General features: G+C 40.4%; 1 protein-coding gene across 1 annotated transcript in view; it reads left to right on the top strand.

The window, feature by feature from the left end:
- The window catches only part of LOC103368480 (testis-expressed sequence 264 protein-like), a 33,386-nt gene extending 12,300 nt beyond the window's left edge, over positions 1-21,086 (top strand). The window contains exons 2-3 of the mRNA XM_008296877.1: positions 10,108-10,279; positions 19,722-21,086. Of these exons, the coding sequence (XP_008295099.1) occupies positions 10,108-10,279; positions 19,722-20,089 (540 nt within the window). The 3' untranslated portion in view covers positions 20,090-21,086. The remainder of the gene's footprint in view (positions 1-10,107; positions 10,280-19,721) is intronic.
- Positions 21,087-25,291: the final 4,205 nt, after the last annotated feature.

Here is a 25,291-nt window from a genome sequence, read left to right as displayed (position 1 = left end):
TTCCTTTTTTCCTTACCTTTCTAACCTCTTTGTGTCTATCAACATTTATCCTTGAGTGTTGATAGTTCTCTTTCAATTAAATGATTAAACTTTGAATAAAAATTACTAAGGCATAATTTAACAATGGCATTTTACTAAGGTTCTGTGTTTGAGTTTGTGTTATTCAAAATTTTGACACAAAGATTTTTCAAATTATCAAATGTTTCTGTTCCAAACATCAGTTATTGGTCTCCTTGATTACTAACAATCACTAGTGTTAATGCTCCTTTAAAAAAATATATTTGTTGACTGTTATCAGAAAGCATATGATGTTTATGTTTATTAATGTGGACGTGTAAAAAAGTTTAGAGCTTCTGCTTACATTGTACAGTTCTTAAGCGCTGCGGTTCTTTGACATATAGACTCTTCGTGATAGAATATAGTCAAAATGACGATGATGAATATTTAGTAACTAAATGACAATACAGGATGCAAACCACATCGACGATGCTGCCACATAATATCAGTGATAACATGTTGATGCGAAGCAGGTGTAGACTGTGCAGTTTGTTAGCATGTACATCTTGACAGATGATTCATTTTGCAGATATTTGTCTGATGTCAAATGACATAAAGTACTGAAATTCTGCTTCGATGCTAATCATAAGGTTACAATATCTGGAAATCATGTATATATACAGCCAATCTTACAATTTTGCCATTTTAATAGTGAAATAATGGGCCACAAACTAAATAACTTAGAAAAATGTGATTGAAGAAGCGTAAAACATCTTGTAGATTTGAAGCCCTTTCACTTTGAAGTACAAATGTCAACTTCAAGGTTGTGTAAGAAAAAAAAAAATGTCAGAGGATCACCAAGGTCAGTGTGCTTATTCCTCCAGGGACTGTGGATATCTGCACTAAATTTCATGACAAGCCATCTAACGGCTCTAAAGATTTTTAAGTCTGGACTAACAGAAAGGCACTGTCAGCCACAGACCCTCGCCGTCAGACTCCCATTTGCAAGGTATAATGGTGTTTTTCAACAGTTGTTAGGTGTGAGGATGTATTTTTCCTACTGCACTGTAATCTGCCATCATCATGGGCTACCTGTCACAAATTGTGTTCAGTCATGTATGGGACAGCCATTTATTGGTGTCCCTGGTGGCCACTCACTCGTGGAAGGTATAGTAACTCATCAGTTGCCTTTTGGCTATGTAGCATCTGAGACCAAGACTCTGTTTGTGTGCAGTGGAAGTAGAAAGTTGCCTGAGATGCACGGAAGAAAAGGCCTGAGTCAGAAGTAGAGAAAGAGTCTGTATGCATTCACAAGAATTACCACTCTTAATTCAGTTCCATTGAATTTAATATCCTTTAATGGAATGCGTGGTAAACAACCGGAGTTGCTGGCACATCACATCCTATTAGATATAGTTAGATCACATCTAAATGTCTTAAACAGACAGATAAAGTGAAATACAATAAAATGAGGAAATTATCCAATTTAAAGGTCACTCATAATAACATAGAACCAGAATAGATCCAAATAGGTTTGCTCTTTAATTTGTGGCAGAGTGTTACATATTGTGTGGCTGGTTGTACGAATTGTGGTTCTTCTGCTAACGGTCTCATCAGTTCATCATATGTTGGCTCTGCTGCTCTAACCTGCTGTAGGAGGCTTTCTCTGACAGTTTCATACAGCTGACAGAGAGACAGAAAGTGGACTTCAGTCTCTATTTGTGCTAATGTACTGTGTTTACACATTCTCTCTTTCCGGGTTTCCGATTCTTGTGATAACACCGTGTTTTTTTTGTTTTTTTTGTTTTTTTCATGCAGAGTGGTCTGCAGTGAAACAGGCAGCAGTGACTCAGTGCCTTGCTCGTGACACTGTGAGAATCAAATCTCTGACCTTCTGGATTTGAAACAAGGCTGTTACCCGCAGTCCTGTCCTAAATCTAGAATCCAATCCTTTTATTCTTTAATACAAAACCCTCTACTGATGTCCGCCGAATCCCGCTGAGATGAAGTGTTGCAATTTGCCTTTTTTGCTGTGTACATTTTTCCCCCCTGTCTGCTTCCATTTAAGGTTGTGTTTTTTTTCTTTTGAGTTTCCTAGAATTCGTAACATCCCTCGTGAGCTCAACGGGACGTTCAGCATCCAGCTGAGATTTATCAGTCGGAGGAAAGAGTAATGAATCTAACAAGAGTGAAAGTAACAGCGTGATGATGCGTTTCTAGTCGAAACAAATGAACATTAGCATTTGTCTGAACTGATTATTTTGCAGTTGTGAATTGTATTGTATTTTGCAAAATTTGAGTTGGCTGTCAGTGGAGACACTGATCTCTTTTCCTTTTGTGATTTTTGAACAGAGGAAAACATTTGTGGTGTATACATTAAAAAAATCTTTAGTTTTGAGGGAACAACACCAAAACGTGCTGCAGGAAACTCTGTATTATCAAAGTGACTCCACTTTAAGGTGATAAAGGTGCAGTCTGCCGTTCTCATCCAATACACTTTCTGCAGAATTCAAACATCTCCATCGTGGTTCGCTGAAAACATCCAGTGTTCCTACTTGCATCCTGTGTGCATTTGTGTCCATGACAAGGGTAAAAGGGTAGAGAGGGAAGATGAGGGAGGAAAGGGGCAGAGGGATAGTAAATCTAGAACATGCTACACATCAACACAGACTTTACCTTTGCCTGGTCTTCAGATATAGGAAAAACAAAACCAACATCAGACTTAGAAAGAATGATGCAGGGTACGTTGTCAGGTTCACGTCCGCCGCTCATACAAACTTTAAATTTCCTCCATGCAACCTGACAAACAACACCTCCTGAAAACCCACAGAACAGAGCGAGCTAGAATTGACCCCTCTGTCTGGGTCGATCTCACGTCAGACCTCCTGATATTTGCAGTGTTTGCTCCTCGACTTTGTGAGACTGCTCCCTCTTGAGAGTGAGATTCTCCAATGTCTTCTGTTTGTTTTTTTTTTTTCTTTTTGGCCAGCATCCAGATTAGCCACTGAGCTGAACACAAACACAGAGCTGAGGGATGACACATGAAAAGAAGAACCAATCTAATGCTCAGATCTTTGAGAATCTTCTTGACGTTGTGGCTTTCAAGACACATCTGGACGCGGAGGATTGTTTGCGTTAGTGTTATTCATCAGACCTGGCAGGACGGAATGCGTTTCATATGTGACAGGCTGCGATACTCACGCATCACCATTGAGCTCCTCTGCTGTACTTATGGCCCAGTTACTCTGTGGCCATATTTATAGCTCAGGGTTAGTTAAGTGATGCAGTAAATCAAGCTCCAGGGGTGTTGTTATCTATGTTTACTTTCCTCTTATTGGTATTTCTATTGGAGGAGGGATACAGTGTGTTCACAGAGCAGCTGCCGGAGAGGTCAAAGACACTACGAAACCCCATGAGACCCTTCCCTATATCCGTCTGTTTCCCCCAACCTGCACACATACACTGATTACACCCAAAGACACAGTGTGTGATTTTTACGCAGACAACAGTTACAATCACCCCTGATTTACTCAGAGGCTTAGTAGCGTCACCATCTAATGAAATTGCCAATTAAACAAAGTGTCTCCAGCAGCACCAATTTCATGCTTAAAAAGAAATCCTTTCTGGTTTAGGTGATTCTAAGAAAACTGAGCGTTGTCTGTACGTAACAATTTACCCCAATCAGTTTGTACAACTTGTAATCATTTATCATATTTTGTCTTTAGTAAAAGTTTGCTGGTTTCGCTTGGTTGGATATGTGAAGAGCATTTTAGATTTCACTTTTGAAACTCATATTGATCACTACAATTGTGATCATTCTACTTCTAGGCGGCTGCATGATGAGCAGTAATAAGAAAATGTGACACTTTTATTGATCTAGTGGGGAATTACTGCTTGTATTTTCCAATGCAGGTAAAAGGTCAGGCACAGAGTTGTAACCTCGGGGGTGTAAGAGATCCAGTGGTCAAGGACACATCAGCAGAACTGATGCTGCGCCTGTGTTGGTAGATCTGTGAAATGATTCACTTCTGGCTCGATCACCGTTTCTCACTGACTCCACCTGAGATTAAAACACTGCCCTGTTTATGTCATTCTAATAGGTGTAAAATCAAACCAAACCCATTTAATCCCCCTGTAAACCCAAAAACCTGCCAGCAGGTTTGAACAGCATGTTATCTTTTTTTTTTTTTTTTTTTTAAAGCCCAAATTATACCACTTAACACATCCAGAAACTGTGAAAACAGGATTTTCTTTTAACTTTCCAGTGGTCCTTGAAATACTTAACTATGACATGCCCTTTGGTCGGGAAAATTAACCAAATCTGGTTGTAAAATCTTGATATTTTATTAAAATCACTTTGTTCTAAATGGCTCATTCAAAAAAAAAATCTGCAAAAAAAAAAAAGTTAGATATATTTTGTCGAAGCATATTATTTTAAAAAGAAACGTTTTCTGGTCCTCACAGCAAGTGCAGAACCACAAGTGACAGACACATGAGAAAATATCAGGGATTTTTCAGCTGAACTGCAGCCTGTGTTTATGCAGAGAAGATAGGAGACAAGAACAGGTGCAATATGAAAATTTAAATAGTAAAATATCTATAGTATGTGGAATCGATTTTCCAGTATTGGTAACATCTACGGGCATGTGAAAAAATAAACATGATGATTCCTGTTTTTTTATTTTTTTTTTATTTTTGAAAAATAAGTAATCAAAGAAATACTGCTAGATTTGTCCATCTATCCATCTACCTATCCATCCATCTCCTATTATTCTTTATTATAATATAAAAGACAAATACTGTTGAACCTTGTTTGCTTTTATTACGGCTTGTCTAGATTTTCACAACAGAAATAAAAGCTGCATACCTTTAGTGCTTCATTGCACATGATTAAGAATTAATACATTTCACTCCTCCAATATATTATGAATTCTTGACATCACATTCCTGGGGTTGCTTTACAAGACTTTTGGGAGTTTAATGGCAGCATGATTTGTTCAAGGAAATTCTTCAATGTTCATTCTGTATAGCGGCATGATGACTCATTCTCCACCACATATTCACAGCTAATTTAATTGTAACATGTTTAATAGGCAAAACAGTCCAGTGCTGCACTATCATTAATTATTAAGAGGTGAGGTTGCATAACATAGAGAGGAAGGGCCAGGACACAAAGTGACCCATTTTGTAGAGCTATTACGAAGGTTAGGAAAAGGTAATGGTCTGTAGAATTATTGTTTTAGCCATGCTGATGCTGACTGTTCTTTTTTCCTCCTGCTGGTTCTTTGCCCAGGATGATGCACCAGTCTTGAGAGAATAACTTTGACTGTGATGTTCACAACGGTTCGGTCTGCTTTGAGCCGGCAGGCAAGAAACGACTGACCTGTTTTTAGTGGGCTCAGTCTCATCTGCCTCTGTACCCTGCAGGAGAGCACGTTTCAATCCCCGCAGCTCCAAGACACAGACGCGGGTTAAGTGGATGCATGTTGACTCCATGATAAGCTATAGGGAAATAGATGGCACCCAATCAGACGGCAGACATGGAGGCACAGACAAGAAAAGGGCACTGGAAGGAAATAGAACATCTTGCTTGTCGTAATTAAATCATTCAAGCCAGGAGTGAGTTTTGATTATGACAAGACAGTTAATCTGTCTATTTCTATATTCATCTCCCTGGTGAGAGTAAATATGCACTTCTGGTCAGTGAAATGTACTTTTCAGAGATTAAATTTGTGTTGATCTGCATATAATAAATGTTTAGTTTCCTGTCAGAGGAGACCGCAGCGATCATTAAAGTGGGTAAGACAATTTAAATGAATAGATTTCATACTGTGCATTGCATGTAATATGGAAGCAGCTTAGTTTATGTCGCTTTATATAGAAGCTTAGAGCAATTGGCAATGACTTTTATGCAAACATGACCATTATACAGGATTCCTTCTGTAATTACAGTTCCACATCCCGCCCACTATAGTTATGTTCGAGTTGTGAACGGGTATTTTTGGCGTGAAGGAAATAGAGCCATCTATAGTGATTACAGTGTGCTACCTGAATATTATACAACTTTTCAGAGATTAAATTAAATAAATCCATTTCTGTCTTGAATTATTTAAAAACAGTAAGTGCAGGGAAAACACGGGTAAAATGTATTATCAAAAGAAAGAAACCAATTAAAAGTTCCCACCTCAGTATATATGAGCGTTTTTGTCAGTGTGGAATTAATACAGAAAAAAGCAAAAAATTCTTGATATCGCTTCAAGAAGTTGCATGGCAGTTTAGTTAATATGCATATGGTTTGTGCTGTAGTGACAGTATTTGCAAATACAAACAGAGCCGGAGTCAAGTATGTATATTAGCATCTGGTTTGGAATAGTTCTTCGTGTCAACAACAGAGGGAGTGATAAGAAATATTCACAGGTCGTGCTCCAGAGTTCTTTGAAATACATCAAAGAGCAACACTCCGGTTATCAAATCAAAGTGTAACTGAATTTAATATTATAAACACAGATTAAAAATACCTCCAAGCAGGGTCACAATTTAATAAACAGTTTGGAGGAAAGGTTGTTTGGAAGGTGAGAATAGAAGTTTTTTTAAATTCTGCTTTATCTTGCAAAATACATTAAGAATCACAAGATGCAGTGTTTCAGCCGGCAGGATTGACTCAGTTTTAGATCATATCCGCATCTCTCTATGACTGAATAATATGACACTTGTTATACATGTCAGTGTGATCCTGCACAGTTATCGGATGAGCCAAACAAAAAACAAAACATGTTATTCAAAGTGATTCTAAATCATCATCCATTTATCAGTATGATAATAACTGATACGGATCAATTACATGCAACAAGAATCACAAGATCCAGAGTCAAAATTGTTAAAGTGAGTTAAGCCAAATTAAATCTATGGTTTCTAAAAATGCACAAGCGTAATCCACTGCTTCGCTGATGCCCTGCTCAGCTTCACATACCGAAATAATGTCACAGTAACATTAATTACCTTCGGCTACAGTAAAATATTTTGAGTCTGTAGAAAAATGTCCTTTGTCATTTCCTGTCTTGAAGGCAAAAAATCAGCACATAGAGTGGAACAAGGTCTCGTGCTGTTTGGAGTGCTGAGAATATTCAGGTTTTTATTTCTTCCAAAGATAATAGGAGGTGATTTCCTCTCCTGCTGATGGTGTGTTAATCAGTAAAATCTCCTGATGTCGTTGAACACAGAAATGAAACCCTGCAGACCCTCCTGTCACAGGGGCGGCACCTCTTACATACAGAGACTGTGACAATTCTGAGCAAGTTGCGGTTTCAGCGAGGTAAATGTTACTGTCAGTAATGCAGATATATATCGGTACACAGCTTTCTAACATGCGGCTTTCTTTGTCTTATCTGTTATAGTATCCCTCAGAGTCGTGTGTGTGTGTGTGTGTGTGTGTGTGTGTGTGTGTGTGTCTACAGTATAGTGAGCTGTCTTTGTCTCGAATTCCCTGCTCATTATCGGAGCAGGTTCAAGGAGATGGGCACTCATTTGCATAGGCAGCCCCAGGGCTGGAGCCTCTGTGTTAGCAACCAGGTGATTCATACCAGCTCCTACAGTCTTACTCTGCAAGGATTAGATTAAAACCAATCAATCAGCCCAGATCACCCTGACCCATAGGAAAATGAGCCATGTGACGGCTGTTAGACCATCTCTCTTTCCCTCTCATAAAAAGCCCTTTTTCCGTCACACTGTCATGACAACGTTGCAGTTCTGTACACCTAAATTAAGAGATGAGACATTTATGAAATTCTGAGAAAATTCACACAGTGAGAAGCCGAGCAGTGTGAGCATAAAAATGCAAATTAAGGGGAGTTATACTGGGTAATATAAAGATTGTTAGCTCTGTCTGTTGCCGTGTTCACATGGGAAAGAATGTATGCAAGAAACAAAGAAAAGGGAAACACAGACGCACTGTTTAACCCAATGCATTATACAGTAGCAGCTTTTGAGGAATCAACCCTTCAGTCTTTTCACTGAGCAAATAGTTCTAGAGAAAGTACAGTATCTGTGAATTTTCAAACTGGTCAGTTCAGATTTAAATGAAGAAAATTTCTGTTCAGGGCTGGAAAGGTGCTGTACTTAAGCACACATTGAGGTTGGCTGTAAAACGCAGGCTTTTTTGTACTCAAAGTGTTCTAAACTGTGCATTGTTACACATCAAACTACAACCAGGTGACACAGCAGCCTAAAGCAGCTTAAGTTACCGTAATATTACACTCATGAGCCAGTTTTTCTTTTGTCACTGCAGCCAGAAGACTTGTTTTGAGTTCACATGTCTGAGCTTTCATTTATACTAAGACACCATAGTTGCATTTACTAAAACTTGGACATCATAGATTCAGTGAATGAACTTGACCTATCAGATCAGGGGTGGCCAATGAGATTTCAATAGAGACTTTGACCCCCTGACTGGCCTTTGAAGGTGCCTCCATACCTCCCACCTAAACATTGTTACAGACCAAGCACACACCCCATGTATCTGCGCTCCCCAGCTTTCTTTTCTCTCTCTCCAGTCAGTGTATATTGTGTATTTGAACTTGAAATAAGCTAAGAACACCCACACTTTATTTCTTAAATACTGCTTTAATACTAGCTTGACTGTTTTTCTATGATTTTTGTCTTTTTGGTTAGGTAATCTTGTGAATTGACATTGTAGCCAAAGGAAGAAAAAAAAAAGCATTTTGAAGTATATAGAATCCTGAAAGGTCATGGTTTTTGGAATGCTTTTCTATCCCCGCTGACCCATAAAGAAAGGCTGATGTGTATTGTGTTACAGTACCATGTATTATGTAGTAGACCCCTACTGATTGTGATGATATTGTTAGTTGGTGCCCCCTCAGCTTTGGCTCCTCAGACAAAAGTCTTGCACTACTGCATTCAAGAGGATAACCAGAGGAGCTGGTTGGCACCTGTGAATGTGGCCGTAGCTGTGGTTCCTACGATTTGGACCGTGACACTTTGGTTTTTAATGGGTGTAACACTGACTACGTGCATTGGTTATGTGTGTGTGTGCAGTCATGGTTGCATTCCAAAGAACTTTGTGGTTCAGCGTCTTGGCCGAGAACACTTTGGCATGTAGACCGGAGCTGCTGGGGACTGAGTTGTCACCTTTGCGATTAGCGGACAACCTGCTCCACCACCTGAGCCACTGTCGGAAAGTTATTGCGAGGTAATGCAAAAGTAGTCCCAAATGTGAAGTTTTGGAGGCTCTGTAGAACGAAGCAAATGGTTCATCAGCATGAGTTAGAAGGACTAGTAGGGCTTACGTCGAATCTATTTTCAAGCCATTTTGGTCATGCATTGTCCCACGATAAAACATTCATCTGCCACTTTGCGACCAATCGTAGCCGGGACCGGCCCGTGCAGCTCACCCCCTGCTTCCTCCGGCCGCACTGTTACGGCTCATCAGAGAGCTCACTCCTCTGCAGTCTCTTGTGAACCATATGAAAGCATAAAGCAAAATTATGCAAGGCTAATGTCCTCTTTAGAGAAAATATGGTATAATATTTATAAACTCTCCCACTTTCTACACACACCACTGGAGAGTGCAAATGTAGACACGTCGATGTGTAATGCAACTTTAATAGGCCCACTTGGGGAGGAGGGGGGGGCATATATTCACATTAATGTGTGAAAGGCATAGTGTGATGTCAGCAAATTGAAGACATTTTAAAGCTACATATATCTGATATTCTGTCCATCTGAAGACATCACACACCACACTCTTGCACTTTTACAGCCAGTACAGTGAGGCATCTTAAGGCTCTGCTCTACTGGATCACCTGAATGTATAAGTTGAGTGATCCAGTTTAGACTTCTTTCATCAATGTGAGATTTCCCAGAAACATGAAGGCATACACTAAAGGAAACAAAAAAAAAAAGAAAAAGCATGGTGGTGATATTCACTAAAGGAGAGAAATGTTACTTCTACATGTTCCTTTACTTTTTCAACTCCTGTCTTTGTTGTCAAGGTTTTATGTGCACAGAATACTTCCATCTTTGTGATGATATTATGCAATCTTGTCGTACATCTAACCTTGTATTTTGTGTCCTTTTCTTGTCCCATTTTACCAGGAGAGGAAGCTATGCGCGTTCCCAACTATTGAGATCTGCAGTTCACACGTCACCAACTACATGGTTCCACTGTCTCGCCAGACAGACTTCTTTGTACCAGAAATGAAAGAGGAGGTCAAAACAGATGTGAAAGAGGAGGATTCTGATGAGGACAGAGGAACTGACATTACAGGTGAAATTATGCACATTCTCAGGTCTCCCACAGAAAAATATTCACCCCATTAGCCAAAAAAGCTTTCTCTCACATCAAAAACGAAATAGCTGTTTTTCTGACTGAAAGAAGCTTTAAAAAATGGTCTTTCTTTGCCATTCCGATTTTGTGGAGCATATTGGTCTGACTGCACCACAGTATCATTCTGACAGGGGAAAAAAAAACCCACTTTGGCTTGTTTGTACATCTGTAAATCAATCAGTCACTACGGACGAGCTGAAGTACAGAAAGTGGCTTCGGTGTTCTCTCAAAATAGTGATGTATGGAATTGTTTTGTTGCAGACGTGCCCTGTGATTAAAAAGTATGATTTACTGTTAAAAAAAAAAGAAGAAAAAAACAAACTAGCAGCCTTATTGCTTGAAATTTCCAGTGTTGTAGGTTGCTGCTCGGAGGTTGTTGTATCCCGTAGCAAAGAAAACAGTAACACGCACATAGCAGAAGGCAAGGACAGAGCTGCTTGAAATAAGCAGCCAGTGGACGGTTATACCTGCATCCTACATCTGGTGAGTCAGCCTAAAAAGTGGTAGCTAAGACAGCAGTGAAAGGAACTTAACGCCCCCTGAAAATCTTGTGGTTTACCTCCTCACCTGGCTGCATTAAAGCACAGGCATTCTCAGGACCCCATGACCTCCAGCCACACCTCTGACCGCCGTAGGAATAAGTGATACAAGCTTGAAACTTTAAAACAGAGAGGCCAAATAACTCTAAAAAAATATATAAATTAAAAAAAAACAGCCATCACATGTCGCTTAGTTTGTGGGCTGTTCTGTGTTGTCATCTAATCACACTCTAATGAAGCAGGTTGATAGCGAGAGAGAGAAAAAACTGTTTCTGCTCTGTTGAGAAAATTGCTTGTGTCAGTTAGAAGCAAACGAAGAGGAGATATGTGGCAACTTGTATTTCGTCCGACACCACATCGACTCCCCTCCTGCTCCTGATCACTGAGGACATGTGATGTACGAGACTCTGTAATTGTTCTGTCATTACAAGTGTGTGTCTTCAAGCGCAGTGTCCTCTCTGCTGCTGTTACTCTTTGAAACTCGCTGGACCTGGAGGTCGGTCTCATGGCAGTATTGACTGCCGGTGCACAAATCACTAGAAAAAGAAAATGGTGTTTGGCTGTTTGAACAGAGTGGGCAGAGGTGGGCTGATAAATATCAGGTACTGTCTGCCTTAAGCTTAGATCATGTGACACATCCTGTACACACAGATTAAATGTGGGAGATGTATCAGAGAGAAAGTCTCCCATGATCTGCACATGTTTACGGGTTTTTGCCATGTTCAGATGGCGTTTGCCTTTGAAGTGAAGCACTGAGGAAGGTAAAGGCCACTCTCCGCACAAACATGGCGGGATTGTCTGCCGTAGAGTCGCTGACATTCTTGTGAACTGAGAGTCAAAGCTATTCACAACTTTAAATTAGTTTGTCAGCATCAGCAGACCGAGACAAAGTTTTGATTATTCCTTGCCTTTCTTACAAATGAGAAAGTTAATAAGAAAGAACTAAAGTGCTAGAAAACATTTCAGTACGGTAATTCAGATAAAATTAAGTTGATATTGCGTGTTTTACAATTACATGAGGAGAAAGTAATTTTGTAATGGAGTCTTTGCTTAGCGCACGCACACACACATTCACATACACACACACATTCACATACACACACACATACACACACACACGTTCACACACACACGTTCACACACACACATTCACACTCACTCACACACACACACACAACTTCAAACCTTTTCACCATTTCTGTGTTTTGTTATTTAAATTCACCCAATTCTGACACCATACCATGCAAAAGGGGTTTCATACTGTGATTTTTTTTTCAGAAAAGGTGTGCAATAACGTGTTATCCTGTGCAGCCTACGTCTAGTGATAGCAACGAATTGATGTCAGATGTGACGGAAACCACTTTCATGGTTGTGTGTTGGTAAAGCCAAGAAGTGATTAGTAGAGCCTACCATAGAGACTGGAAGAAGGGAAACAGCAACCCTGGCTGTCTTCAAAGTTGAACATCTACAAGCACTTGTGTTATTTGCTTGATAACTGCACAAATAGAGATAAGATAAGATAAGATAAGATAAGATAAGCCTTTACCAAGCCACCAGTAGGGAAATTTGCAGTGTTCAAGCAGCAGGAGGATAGTACAAAAAATGTAGGGACATCAGTTGAAAAACAAAAAAATAACAAGAAATATATAGTACATAAGAACTTCTGATATTGTACAGATTAATGTAGAAATTAGGGTATTGCACAGATTCCACTAAATGTGGAAAGTATAGACTTCAGTAGAAAGTATTAATAGAAAAAATACTGATATTACACACATTTGTATTTGTAGAAAAATAAACTAATCAGTCTCAATGTTAAAACACTGGCAGGTAAAGTGAATAACATTGATCATCAGAGTTTACAATGTACACTGTGCTGGGAAAGCTGGGCTCCTGGCATACATGTGGATGTTACTGTGACACATGTGGATGCTACTGTGACACATGTGGATGTTACTGTGACACATGTGGATGTTACTTTGACTCATGTGGATCTTACATTGAAACGTGGATTTTACTTAGACACGTGGATGTTGCTTTGACATGTACCATCCACCTAAACATTGTTGTCTTCACTGCTTCCCCACTACCACCCAGCAGGACAGTGCACCCTTTCACACTGCATAAACTGCTCAGGTACACAGCAATAAGCCTAAGGTGCTGACCCGGCCTCCAAACTCCCTTGAGGCCAATCTGATTGAGCATCCATGGGATGCAGGAGAACTAGTCTAAGCCACGCAGACTCCACCACAAAACCTACTGCACCCAAACGTCCTAGTGCCAAACACCACAAAACAGCCCTGTTCAGACAGCACATGGGGGACCTACACAATATTTGGCTCATCAGTCTACAAAACAAGTTGTGGTTTTACTGTGTGGAGTCAGCACAACTGTATACAGTGTCAATGTAAAGACAAGATGAGATGTGCATTCTCTCAGGGCTGTGTGAACTGACATAAAGATGCATCGAAGCGAGTTGGAAATGTTTCAGCTTGAGCTGAAAATTTCTGCAAATCTCGAGGCTTTATGAATCCTCTCTATAAACATGCAGACATGTGGGATGAAAAAGAGAGAAACCGTAGGAAAATAGTAGAAAACTGGAGTCCCTGGTGTGCTGTAAGATCAGTCAGAGGCTGAGCTGCCACACAAAAACACCAACACACTCCTACAGACACCCCTGGTGTGTCCAGTGCTGGCTAGCCCACAGCTAGATGGTCGGTACAATGGCTGTTTGGGGCATAAACATAAATGGTCCAGTGGTCAAGTCTGTACAAATGGTGGAAATTTGCTTCACTTTCTGTCTGAACACATCTAACTGCTTCTTGACACACAGCCGCCTCATACAGAGATTCAGTAAGTCTCCACTGGCAGTCTTATGTTGACAAAAACATAAATGTGCTTCACAAAGTGTCAAATACTCAGATTATAGTCAAATTCATGTTTATCATACTGAATGAAACAGTTATTCAGTTTGCTCTGTTAAGAAACCACAATAAAGAGTTAGATTTGGCCTTACAGATTCACAATGCAGAGTATTATCTCCAACAATATGTCACATATGCTTTTGACACCGTTCAGAAGATTGTGAGATTCTTTTTATGCTTCTTTTGAAACACTTAACACCCAAGGCCTCTTTACTGTTCAAAACAAAGACGAAAAGGAGCTGTTACGTGTTTGCTGGAGGTAAAAAATATAAATGTCGCTTCAAGAGTGATGGATTTTTCACTGAGGAGTTTCCTTTCATCTGACAGTTTATATTATATTCTGCTGTGTGAAGTCATCTTGAATGAAATGAAATGAAAATACTTTATTTATCCCAGAAGGGAAGTTCAATTCAAAATTTAAATCAATTCAAAATCTTGCTTGATTGCTCGGAAAGTTTTTTTTATTATTTCTTCAACAGAAGAAACTGTTCGTGTTGTGTTCGACATTTACTGTATGTTGGTGGGAAGAACAATAAAGAGGCAGATGTGAGGATGCATAAACATGTCCCTGCATGCGTGCACTGTTCTTACATCACGGCCAAAACCCGTGTTTTTGAATACTGTTGGGTTCAGGAGTCACTTTTAGAAAAAGACACTCTCTTGCACGCGCGCGCGTGTGTGTTTTCGGTCTCAGACACAACCGAGCTTTCTTAATGGGAGAAAGATCAATCAGGGCAGCTAAGCTCTGTCTGACAAGCCAGCTGTGGAAATCCTACTTCAGCACCTGGGAGATTACTGCCAACTTTTCATCCTTCATCCACCGTCCGCATTATAGACCATCCTGCCCGTGAACTCCCATGGCTGTGCCTTAACATTTGTCCTGCTTCGACCAGAGAGAGCAGCAAACACACAAACAAAATGAAAACACTTTTATGATAATCTGGCGATCACAGCAGTCACTGTTTGTGCCGCAAGAAGCTTGTTAATCTTTTGAGGACACAAACCAGCCTCAGTGAAAAACATGCAAGAGGGCTTCGTTTTCAAGACCATTTATAACAATAATAAATATCCACTTCATGCACAAAGCCACGGGGGACTTATCAAATCCAGCGAAGGTACAGAATAGACTCATACAACATGGCAGGCTGGTTCAGTTCATTCACACATTAGTAATTGGATACATGCTTTTACTTAACACATCATTAGGTAATAATGCTCAATTTAGGTGAGTGATAATCGTGGGAAGTTTGTGTTTCTATTCACTTGTTTTTATGTGCATTTATGCCAGAAATACTGCAAAAAGCTGCCAGGAAAATGGGCACTAAATTTGGATGGAAATGTGACTGTCATATGCACATGAACTCATTATCATATGAAATTATTAACTGTACACTGAAGCGGCTGCAGGAGTTATGCCTTTATGGTAATCCATTGTCTTTCTATCATATCACACCACTTATCATGACAAACAACTATGTTTTACCCAAACACATCAAACTAATAACCATTATTAAACTCTACTCATGGTCATTTTTTATGATGAGCATCTTCATCCTCCCTCCCAGCTCTCATTTGTAAACAAAGCGTTCCATCCACCGTTTCACTTCTTAACTTCTGTTTACGCATTCCTCGGTACACTTTTCTCGCCAACCGCTCAGACTCTGATTCTCCAAACTCTCAGCATGCCTCAGCCCTTTCTGTGTCTAATTATCTCCTTTAAAAAAAATCCTCTCCTCTGTTTCAAACAGTTTGAAGAACAAGACCTTGATTCTCCGCTAATAATCCCAATGGGCCCAATTTAGCAACTAATTTAGGCAAATGTTATCTAAAAGACTTTCAGAGGCTTCAACCACGGCACCAATTTCAGGACTTGCTTGCAGTTGTAAAAAATAAATAAAAAATAAATAAAAAGAAGGGTGAAAGTTGTCCAGTATGTCGAGGCTCTTCCTTGGGGGGCTGTCCACCCAATTACCCTAAACAGTCCCATTATTTCCCGGAAAATTCCTTATATTGTAAAAACGAGTCTCTCTGGAAAAAAGCTGTTTCGCTGCAACATGCAAATGAGATATACATCACTACATAAACCCATCTATATGCTTTTTAAAGCCGCATCAGCGTGCAAAATCGCATTCACACCCGACCTGCTCTGCTGAACACCATTCCCACTGGCTTTGTTTGGACCTGTCGGCTAATCAACAGGCCCATAAATAGACATAATAATAACCTAAATGCACTTCCAATATATTATATTCCACACCGCAGACGGGATCAGATCTGCTGAATGTGATAATTAGATTGTTGAGACTCAAATGAATGAAAAGAAACGAGTGACCTTAGTGAGCGGCTTGGAGACTCCACACTTTATTGTATTTAGTTCCCCTAAGACACCTTTAGTGAAAACACACTTAGATGTGCAGATTAGATTTATTTGGAGTGTGAAAGCAAAAGGAAAATGATGTGAATAGTGTTTTAGTGGTCAACGGGAGAATCAAGTCTGATTTTATCTGTCAAACAAATTTAATTTCAAGGTTGCTGCAAACAAAAAACATGACGTAAGAGCACATTGAAATATAATAAAGCATTAATGCATTGTCTAACAACAGGAGAGGAGGAAAAAAATACACAAACACAATGTTTTATCATTTGATCACAGGTTTAACAGGTGATTATGAATATAGTTGTAATTTATACTTTTTTGTGGGTTTTGTTTTCATGCTTTTTTATTTCACGTCTCAAGCATCTTCGAGAAGCCCAAGAGTGATGTTTGTTGTGTTGGTGGGAGGTGTGATGTCCTTCTTACATTCCTCAGTTCTGATTCATCTGTAATCTTAGCGAGGCTCAGCAACAGAGGCCCCAGATCTTTTATTTATTTCTCTTGTTTAGTTTATACAGCATTGACTTGACAGTTGAGGCTCTGGGTTGCTAATCAAAAGGTCGGGGGTTCAAGCCCCCAGCACCGCCAAGCTGCCACAGCCGGGCCCTTGAGCAGGGTCCTTAACCCTGTCTGCTGCAGGGGATGCCTTGTCACGGCTGACCCCGCGCTCTGACCCCAGCTGGGATATAGAAAAGAGAATGTCACAGTCTGGTAATGTGTTTGTGACAATAAAAGCTTCTTCTTCTTCTGCTTCTTCTATCTTTGACCCACATGACACCACTCTGTCTGACTTAAAAGCAAAGCCAGTGATTCAATCCAAGTACAACTTTTGTCAAATTCAGTGATGATCTCCTCACATTGTGCTAGCTGTTTGAAAAAAGAAAAAAGGTGTTTGTACACAGTCGTGGCTCTTTAAATGAGAAACAAAGTGATCCGCGCAACACTTTAAGCTTGTGCGTGTTGGTACTCCTGCACAGGAGGCAGGTGGTAAGGGAGCAGGAGGTGAGTTGAAGGGAAATGGGGCAGTGGGAGCAGTGCTAGGTTAACGGTTTTTAGATGGAAGTAGCGAAAACGTAACATGAGCAGGTGGCTGGTGTCCTTAATTTACACTTGTTAGGTTACTTTCGTGACACCAATCATAATCTTTTTTACTGGAGGGCACTGTGACCCCACAGCTTGCCTCAAATGTACTTTATAAAAAAATTAGGGGGCAAAAATTTTACGTTTGCTGTATTTTAAAGCACTTTGCAGCTTAGCTTTTTGAATGATGCTGTACAAATAAAGTTGTTGTTATTATTATTATTATTTTATCAATAATAATAATAATAATAAAAATGTTTTGGACTTTCTTTTTGCAAAAGGATGTTACGAAGCTGTGGTCTTAACTGTCCTTTGAAGCAGTCTGTAGGAGAGCTGCAACTATCGATTTGTTTTACTGTCGATTATTTTCTTGATTTATTCATCAGTTTTTGGGTCCATGATGTCAGAAAACATTGAAAAACGTCCAACATGATGCCCTCAAATGTCTTGTTTTTTTTCCCACAACCTAATGTTTACTGTTGCAAGAGAGTAATGAGACCAGCAAATATTCAAATTTTGACTCTGTCTTTTTAAATAATTACTCAAACCAATTATAAAAATAGTTTAACAATCAATACCATATTTGACGACCAATCAATTAATTGATTAATTGTAGCAGCTTTAGTCTGCAATCTTGAGCATTTAGGATGCCAAGCCACTTTAATACAGCCTGCCCAGAGTCTCACTATGGTACTAAGATAAGTTTGCAAGAGCTTTCGTTCCAATGTGTAAACTCTTGAGATGCCTCACACATTTGTGTCTGTGTTTTGCCTTCTAGAGGATGCAGTTGGTATTGTGAGACTATGTGAGGGTGTTTGTAATGTGGAAACGAAGAAATCCACAGCTAAAATGTAGAAATCCAAAGCAGATGACCCATTACTAGGAAAAGGAATATGATTTCTTTTGAGCTTTCTAGGTTTTCATCATGGCCCCACTGGGTCAGATATTCCACTTCCTACAGGTCCTGTTGTCAGCGTCACTCATTAGTCCAATTGCTGCCTCCATGAACTTTATGATGCTGCTCTTGTCACATTTCGAGACATGTAAAGAGCAGTAACATATCGCTCATGTCCATTAGTTTTACCAATTCTCACAGCCTGTTGGGAATAACAGCTCCAGATAAAGTTGCCCAGATCAAGACCTCTGAGTTTCAACACCAGTTTAGACGGTGTGACTGTACTGAAAGAAGAGCTGTAATCAATAAACAACATTCTGGCGTAGCTATTTTTCTTTTTCAACTTCAAAGCAGGGATAAAAAAAAAAAAACAGTTGCGCTCGTCTGTGAGAGAGGAAGAGGTGTTGATAACCACGCTGGGCTCAGATTTGTAGTTTGTAGCTGCCTGCAGGCCGCTCCACATGCACCGCCAGCCACGGCCACCGTAGTCACCGTCCACTCTGTACGTTACACTCAGTCCTTTTCTTCCTAAGAACCTTAAATTGTTGAGCCCAATTTATTCAAACCTTTCTGTATGTTTTATTTTTTTATACAGCCGACTCCTTCCGCCGCTCTCCAGCTGTTCATGTCGCCACAATGACCTTCTGGATCGCTCCCACAAAAACACCTAAGAATAACTATAGTCAGGAATGATGAATGGATATCGGGTCACAGTGAATCATAGCTCAGGGGCCAATTAGAATCTAGTTTAGACGGAAAGCATTTGCAGGCTGATCATGTGGGTGAGGAAATCTCCATCAATTAAGCTAATGGACAGTCTTCATGATTACAGACATGCAGTACAGCAGCAGCTGCCTCTCTGAGTAAAGCTGTAGTCAACTACGCCACACCACAATACAGGATCATTAAATGAAAGCGATAACATGTTAACGACTGGCCTGTGACTTCATGTGAAAGATCTTTTGTCTCTTCAACAATAACTACGTCCCCTCTGAGCTCAGCTGATAAATTACTCTGAGCCGTATCTGGTGAATTTTAAGTGACCAGAGATGCGAGTGTTTCATAAGGCCAGCATTATATTTCTCATCTTTGATCAAAGGATGGCGATATGTAAATGCATGCATTCATATCTTCACAGCCTTGCATCATCTTTGATGGGCTTTAATACTAAGCAAAGTGTTAATCTTACTTTATGCATTAACCGATATATAAAAGATGACTGCTTCTGGCCATGTTAGTGGCTACAGATGATCGGTGCGCCGCTTTGATTCAGTTCTAATATCTTACCAGTCCCCATAAGATGGCTCCTAATGACTTTTGTTGATCCCTGGACTTTTCCTCTGGTGCCACAGGTCAAAGTTTTCGCTCAGCTGTGGAATGTAACAACATCTACTTGATGAATTAGCACAAAAATATTTATAGAAATTCACTGGTAGTTTACTCTTAAGTGAGCTTTTTTTTTGTTTGTTTTGCCTGCAGTAATTTTATTCTGTTAGATTAGTTTTGCACAACCCTCACTCCCTCACACAGCCTGTTTTTTAAAATTTTTTATTTGTGTTGCGTGCTGCAGGTGCAGATTCCCACAGTGACGTGAGCTCGGTGAGCGGCGGCATGCCGTGGGACAGCAGAGAGACGTCCTTAGCGGCGTCCACGGCAGCCTCCCTGGCCTCCTCCTTGCCTCTGAGGGACGTAATGGATGCGAACGAAGACATTAAACACAGGGAGCACAGCGACAGAGGCTCCAACGAGTCTTTGGGCAGTGGCTCGTCCTTTGAAGAGCTTGACATGGATCAGGAGGAGCAGGAGGAGGGCGAAGAGAAGGAGGAGAAGGAAGACGGGGAGGAGGAGGAGGACGTCCCTGAGGGCGAAGATGGAGCTAGAGAAGCAGTTGAACTGATGGCTGACAAGAAGGAGCCCGTGGGGGATGGAGAGGAGTAGGGAGGATGCTGAAGAGATAAGGGATGCAGCCACGTAACACTGGCACACTGGAGAGTTTCTCGGCTGTGCTGTTGCTGGTTATCTGTCGTGTAATCTTGTTGGTGGATCTAAAGCTGTTCATGCCATGACCACATGCCGTATTTCTGCGCCTTCTAAATGTCTTTTTGAAGCCTGTACTTTTTCTTATATTGTAATCTCAGTTTTTAAAAATAATTCCTGATCTTATATTTGAACCGTGTCAGGACAGAACAACAGACGAGCCCACTGGGTGGAGTCTTCCTCGTCACATGGTGCGCAGCAAATAAGGGGGGAGATTTGTTTAATTAGATACTTCACTTCTTACATTTCAAACTGCAATCTTGTTTGAATCACCATCATTCCTGTTCTGATTAGATGTGACACCTCAAGTTAAGAGGAGGAAATAGAACGACTATCCAGTGTGTTTATGCCCATGTGTGACAGTTGATATTGTACCCTGCTGTCAAGGTCATGTCCTGAGGAAATTTTTCATGTGTTTGTGTGCATTACCTGACTTTGGTGTCTTGATATAGAGTAATGATTGGGTAAAAATGTGCAGGAGCTGCTGCTGTAGAGTTTTTGATGGACCTATTTCATGGTGTTATTTACACAGGGGAAATTCTAAAATCAGAGGTGGAGAAAAAACTTTGCAAAGTAACATCACCAATGCCTCCAAGTCCCCAGGACTCCGATTTGTAAGAAAATTCAAAGTGTTTCCCTTGGAGAATGTACAGAATATTTTATTGTCACTCTCAGATAATTGCTTTTTTTTTTTTTTAATGTACCCTTTCTATAGTTGGTTTGAGAAACCACTTTTCATTTATGTTTTTCCTGTTGTAGCCAATATTCACTTACTACCAGAGACTAGTTGTGACATGTTTGTAGGTTGTTGGTGCTGTGAGACATTGGAAATAATGTACAGCACATTGCAATGTTGGTGTCTTTCTGTGTGTAATAAAATTTTCAAATGAAAAGTTTATTTGACTGCAGCCAGTTGTGCATATATTTTGTATTAAATTAGAACCCTTTTTCTCTGCAGATGTAAGTTTAAAGACACCATTTGAACAATTCATTTTTAAGTTTTCCAACACAAAGCAGCATGATTACTGTCCTGCTCCGAGGACTGTTCTTATCTATTTTTATCAGTCTGTTTCCCAACAGCGACAGAGGGCTGTAACAAAGTGTGGCTGGCGGTGGGACACATTGTTGTGCAGAAGTCATTGATGAAGCAGTAAGCTCTTAATAAGTTATTAAGCTTTCTTTTAGCGCTCACCGCTTTCATGGTTTCACGGTGTAATGATTGCTGGCGCCTCTGCTTTGTTTGGGCACAGGGATGAATTCAAAAGCTGATTAAACGAGAAACGGTAAAGAAAAAGCCAATAATAACCAGTTTCTCAGCGCAAGTTGAGCAAATTAAGCACAGCTGTTTTGAGATTTTCTTGAGGGAGAAATTTCCCCTGGAACACTTTAGCTGTTTAATCAGCGTGCACAAAATAATACAAATTTAGGCACCTTTGGGAAGCATAAACGCTCTTAAGAATATCTTTTTCGAAATGTTATTGTATCCAGATTCTGTCACTTCGGCAGCAGCCGCATTGATCTGGTCAACATTTGACTGAGCCGTTTGGTATTTGTGCCCCAATTTATTTAATCAGCTGTGTGTACAACAGAATGGGAGGAATGGGCTCCAGCAGACTATTGATGTTTGATGGACATCTGTGTTCTTAGCCAGTTGTCCTTAATGAGCATCATGACCTATAAGTATGAATGTTTTATTTCCAATCTAACACCGTAGTAGGCATGATAATTTTACTGATTAATATGCCATCAGCCAGAGAGGGAAATAAAAGTCTTTCACACTCACAGCCTGGCTGATATTATGGAGGGTATTGGCTTATTGCAAATCCAGAACACATTTATATTTGAGCTAATTTAGAGACACTGACTCTAAAAGGTAGTTTACCCACTGGAGACAGTTTGATTTCCTCAACTTTAAAAAAAAACAAAAAACACATTTAACACCAGTGACGTCTCTGGCGTGAAAAGTTGAGTGGGGCACAACACACTCTACAGCTACAAGCAGCATCTGATTTTTCTGCGATACATACAGCACAACCTGAGATTGATCTGTATTAAATGAGCCACATAAAATGGCAACAGCCTACACACTAAATGCAATTTCATATCAACGTAATTCAAGAATACAACCTATTCTTATGTATAGCATTAAAAATAAAGGGTCATTAAAAAATGTCACTCACCAGTGTTGTTGTGACAAAGTGTTAAATATCGCCGTTATCAAAGAATCTACTTCATTTATTTATTTTTGGCCCTGTTCACTCACAATGAAAACCAACCTAGCTTGCTGCGCACCACCATCTGCCCAAACTGTACACGTTTATTATGTCTTGACGTTTGTCATTCCAATATTTTAACTGGATGACTTCAGCTTGGGGCCAAAATAACTGTGCCCCGCGGCTGTCTACAGAGAGCAGTTTTGGACATGTGCACAATAATTTCAGCAGTTCATCACTTAAACAAACCAGACGGACCAGCCCCATTCTTTGGTGGGTCAAGACGAATTAGGCTACTTGTCGGCATTCTGTCGTCAAAGCCTTTGGATTATGCATAAACATTTATAATGAAATCGTCTTGGTAACATAATTGATTTTTTAGAGTATTATTATTCTTGATAAAATATTCTTTATGGATTATTACTCTATAAAGACCAATTTTTTTCCACTTAATTATTTTAAGACAGCATAGAGCTCCACAGCGACATTTGGTGGGGCCAGGCCCCACTGGCCCCAAATGCAGAGACGTCACTGTTTACACGTCTGTATAGAAAAATCCAATACACAACATCTCTACAGCAGAATGGACGTCATGAAACATCCACTTCAAACAATACTGACATGACAACGGGCAGATCAAAAGTAGTCACCAGAAATCACAAGTTAGTAACAAGTGTTTCCATGAGATAAAATCCAGCATCATGTAGCGCCACATGTATACAACACATCCAGTTAATAACCTCATCAACCTGGTCAGTGCTGTCCAGAGAAGTTGTCCCACTATTTCTGAAGGGCTCTGAGAAGTTGCCGGACAGGATCATGCTGTTGGACACATCCATCCATTGGTGACGTGTACGGTGGGTCTGCTCGTCCCGGTAAGTCTAGAACATTTTCAGCTACACCTAGAGGGGAATATTCAGGTGACATGAGGACAACTTTGTTGGGCATTGAGATTGCCACTGATGTATGCAGATGTGTTCATTGCATATCCCTGCCCTCAACATCACTCCTCCACCTCCATGGACCGCTCATGACGTTAACATCGGCAAAGTGTTCCCCTGTATGAAGTGACGTCTGCCGACTGCTCTGTACAGCTGAAAAGACCGTCCTCCTGGTGTCCAAGCAACATGAGTGGTTGCCCACTGCAGTCAGTTTCAACACTGTTCTGCCATTGGATCAAGGCCTTGGTGTGGCTAACAAGATCCAGCTTTTATCAGGCAATTTTCTCACAGTTTAAGCAGATATCCTCCTCTGCAGACCGACACCTTGATCAGAAGGCTTTGTAGCTGATCGCAAATGACTTCACAGCTGGACGAGCTGGATGTAACGGTCCTGGGCTTGGGTCGGTGACACACAGTCTGTGGTCATGTGGCAGATTGTCTGTCGCACAATGCTGTCTGAAATGATTTCTTAGAAGACGAATGGTGGAGCTGTGGACACTCATGTGCCTGGCTATAGCCCTACGTGACACATCAGATTCCAGTATTCCAACAGCCTGCTTTTGTCTTTCTTCATCATTGTGTCATTTTTCTGAAGTTGCATTTTAAAGTGGCCTATTATTGTCACTGGTCAAAGGAGTGTCTGTGTGCTGGTAACACAATCTTTTAAAGCTTTATCTTTTAAAGCTACACCTGACCAAGAGGTGGAATAACTCAGTAGTTAAGAAATTGGCTCAATGTGCACAGCTCAAAAAATGTTGGTGTACAAGTGGCTACATTTAATTAGTTTTTAATGACAATAAGAAATGAAGTTTTTTTTTTTTTTTTTTTTAATTTTTTCTCTGTCAGAAAAGAGGAGCATTTGCATGTTGGATTTATTTTTCCATTTAGTGTAATGTATCCTAACTAGATCTGATTATTAAACTCTCAAACAAGTCTTGCTACCTTCTATCCTTCTCTATTGCAGACACAGTGCATAATCAACATAATAAATGATGGCAGAAGATACGTACGTTTGACAAATAAAAACAGGAATGGATAAATATAACAGTTACATCTGCTGCCAAACAAGTCAGAAAGCAGCACTGAATGAGTGTGGAAATGATGCTGTGGCGTTAACATTCCCCCAGATGAACAACAGCTTCTATCTCCATCAACAAAAATCCCAATCAGCAATGTCTGTTGGAAGATTCAGAGATTTGGAGAATCTACTTGCAACTTAAGGTGGAGAACACCTTATTACAACATTGTTGCTTTCATTTGTCCACCATGCCCTCGCCTGTGTCATAGAGGAAATAAGTATCATCTCCTGCTGAGTAGAAAATTTCCCAACATACAGCTGTACTTGTTTATCTCTCACCTAACAGACCTTCAGTAACATTTCCTTACATGATAAGACTATGGGACTGGTAGCCTCTGCCTGCAGAGGTGTGATCAGTCTGCAGGGACAGATGCCCTGGCCACATGTCTGTTGCACTTTCAGTTTTAATACTGGCACACCAACCTTTGTCCAAAGGCAAAAATGAAAAATCAGTCTGGAAGAGACTGCGATGACACACTGGGTCAACAACTGATTTAATTAATTGTGAAACCCACAGGGGTGTCATGCAGCTTTGAGGGCACGGAGATTATTGCCTTCCCATGATGTTAATTATTAATCTCATTACATTGCAAGTGGAGGGAGAGAGAAAGAGAGAGAGAGAGAGAGAGAGAGAGAGAGAGAGAGGAGGAGATATCTCAACATACAAATTTAGACGCCGACCGTTGCGTGTCTGAAGCTGCTTTTGGCAGGAGAGAGGAAAAGGGTCGCAGCTCATCCCTCTCCAACCGCACGTCCCCCTGCGCGCTTCGCTGTGCCAGCTGGGACTGACCTCACACTCTCCCCCTGCCGTGTCACAACTTGTTTGCGGATACCAAATAATAAAATTATTATTTTTTTTCCACCGCTGAAG

This window comes from Stegastes partitus, unplaced genomic scaffold (assembly GCF_000690725.1).
Source record: "Stegastes partitus isolate 25-593 unplaced genomic scaffold, Stegastes_partitus-1.0.2 Scaffold1159, whole genome shotgun sequence".
Classification (NCBI taxonomy): Eukaryota; Metazoa; Chordata; class Actinopteri; family Pomacentridae; genus Stegastes; species Stegastes partitus.
This window is presented reverse-complemented; position numbering and strand designations above follow the sequence as displayed.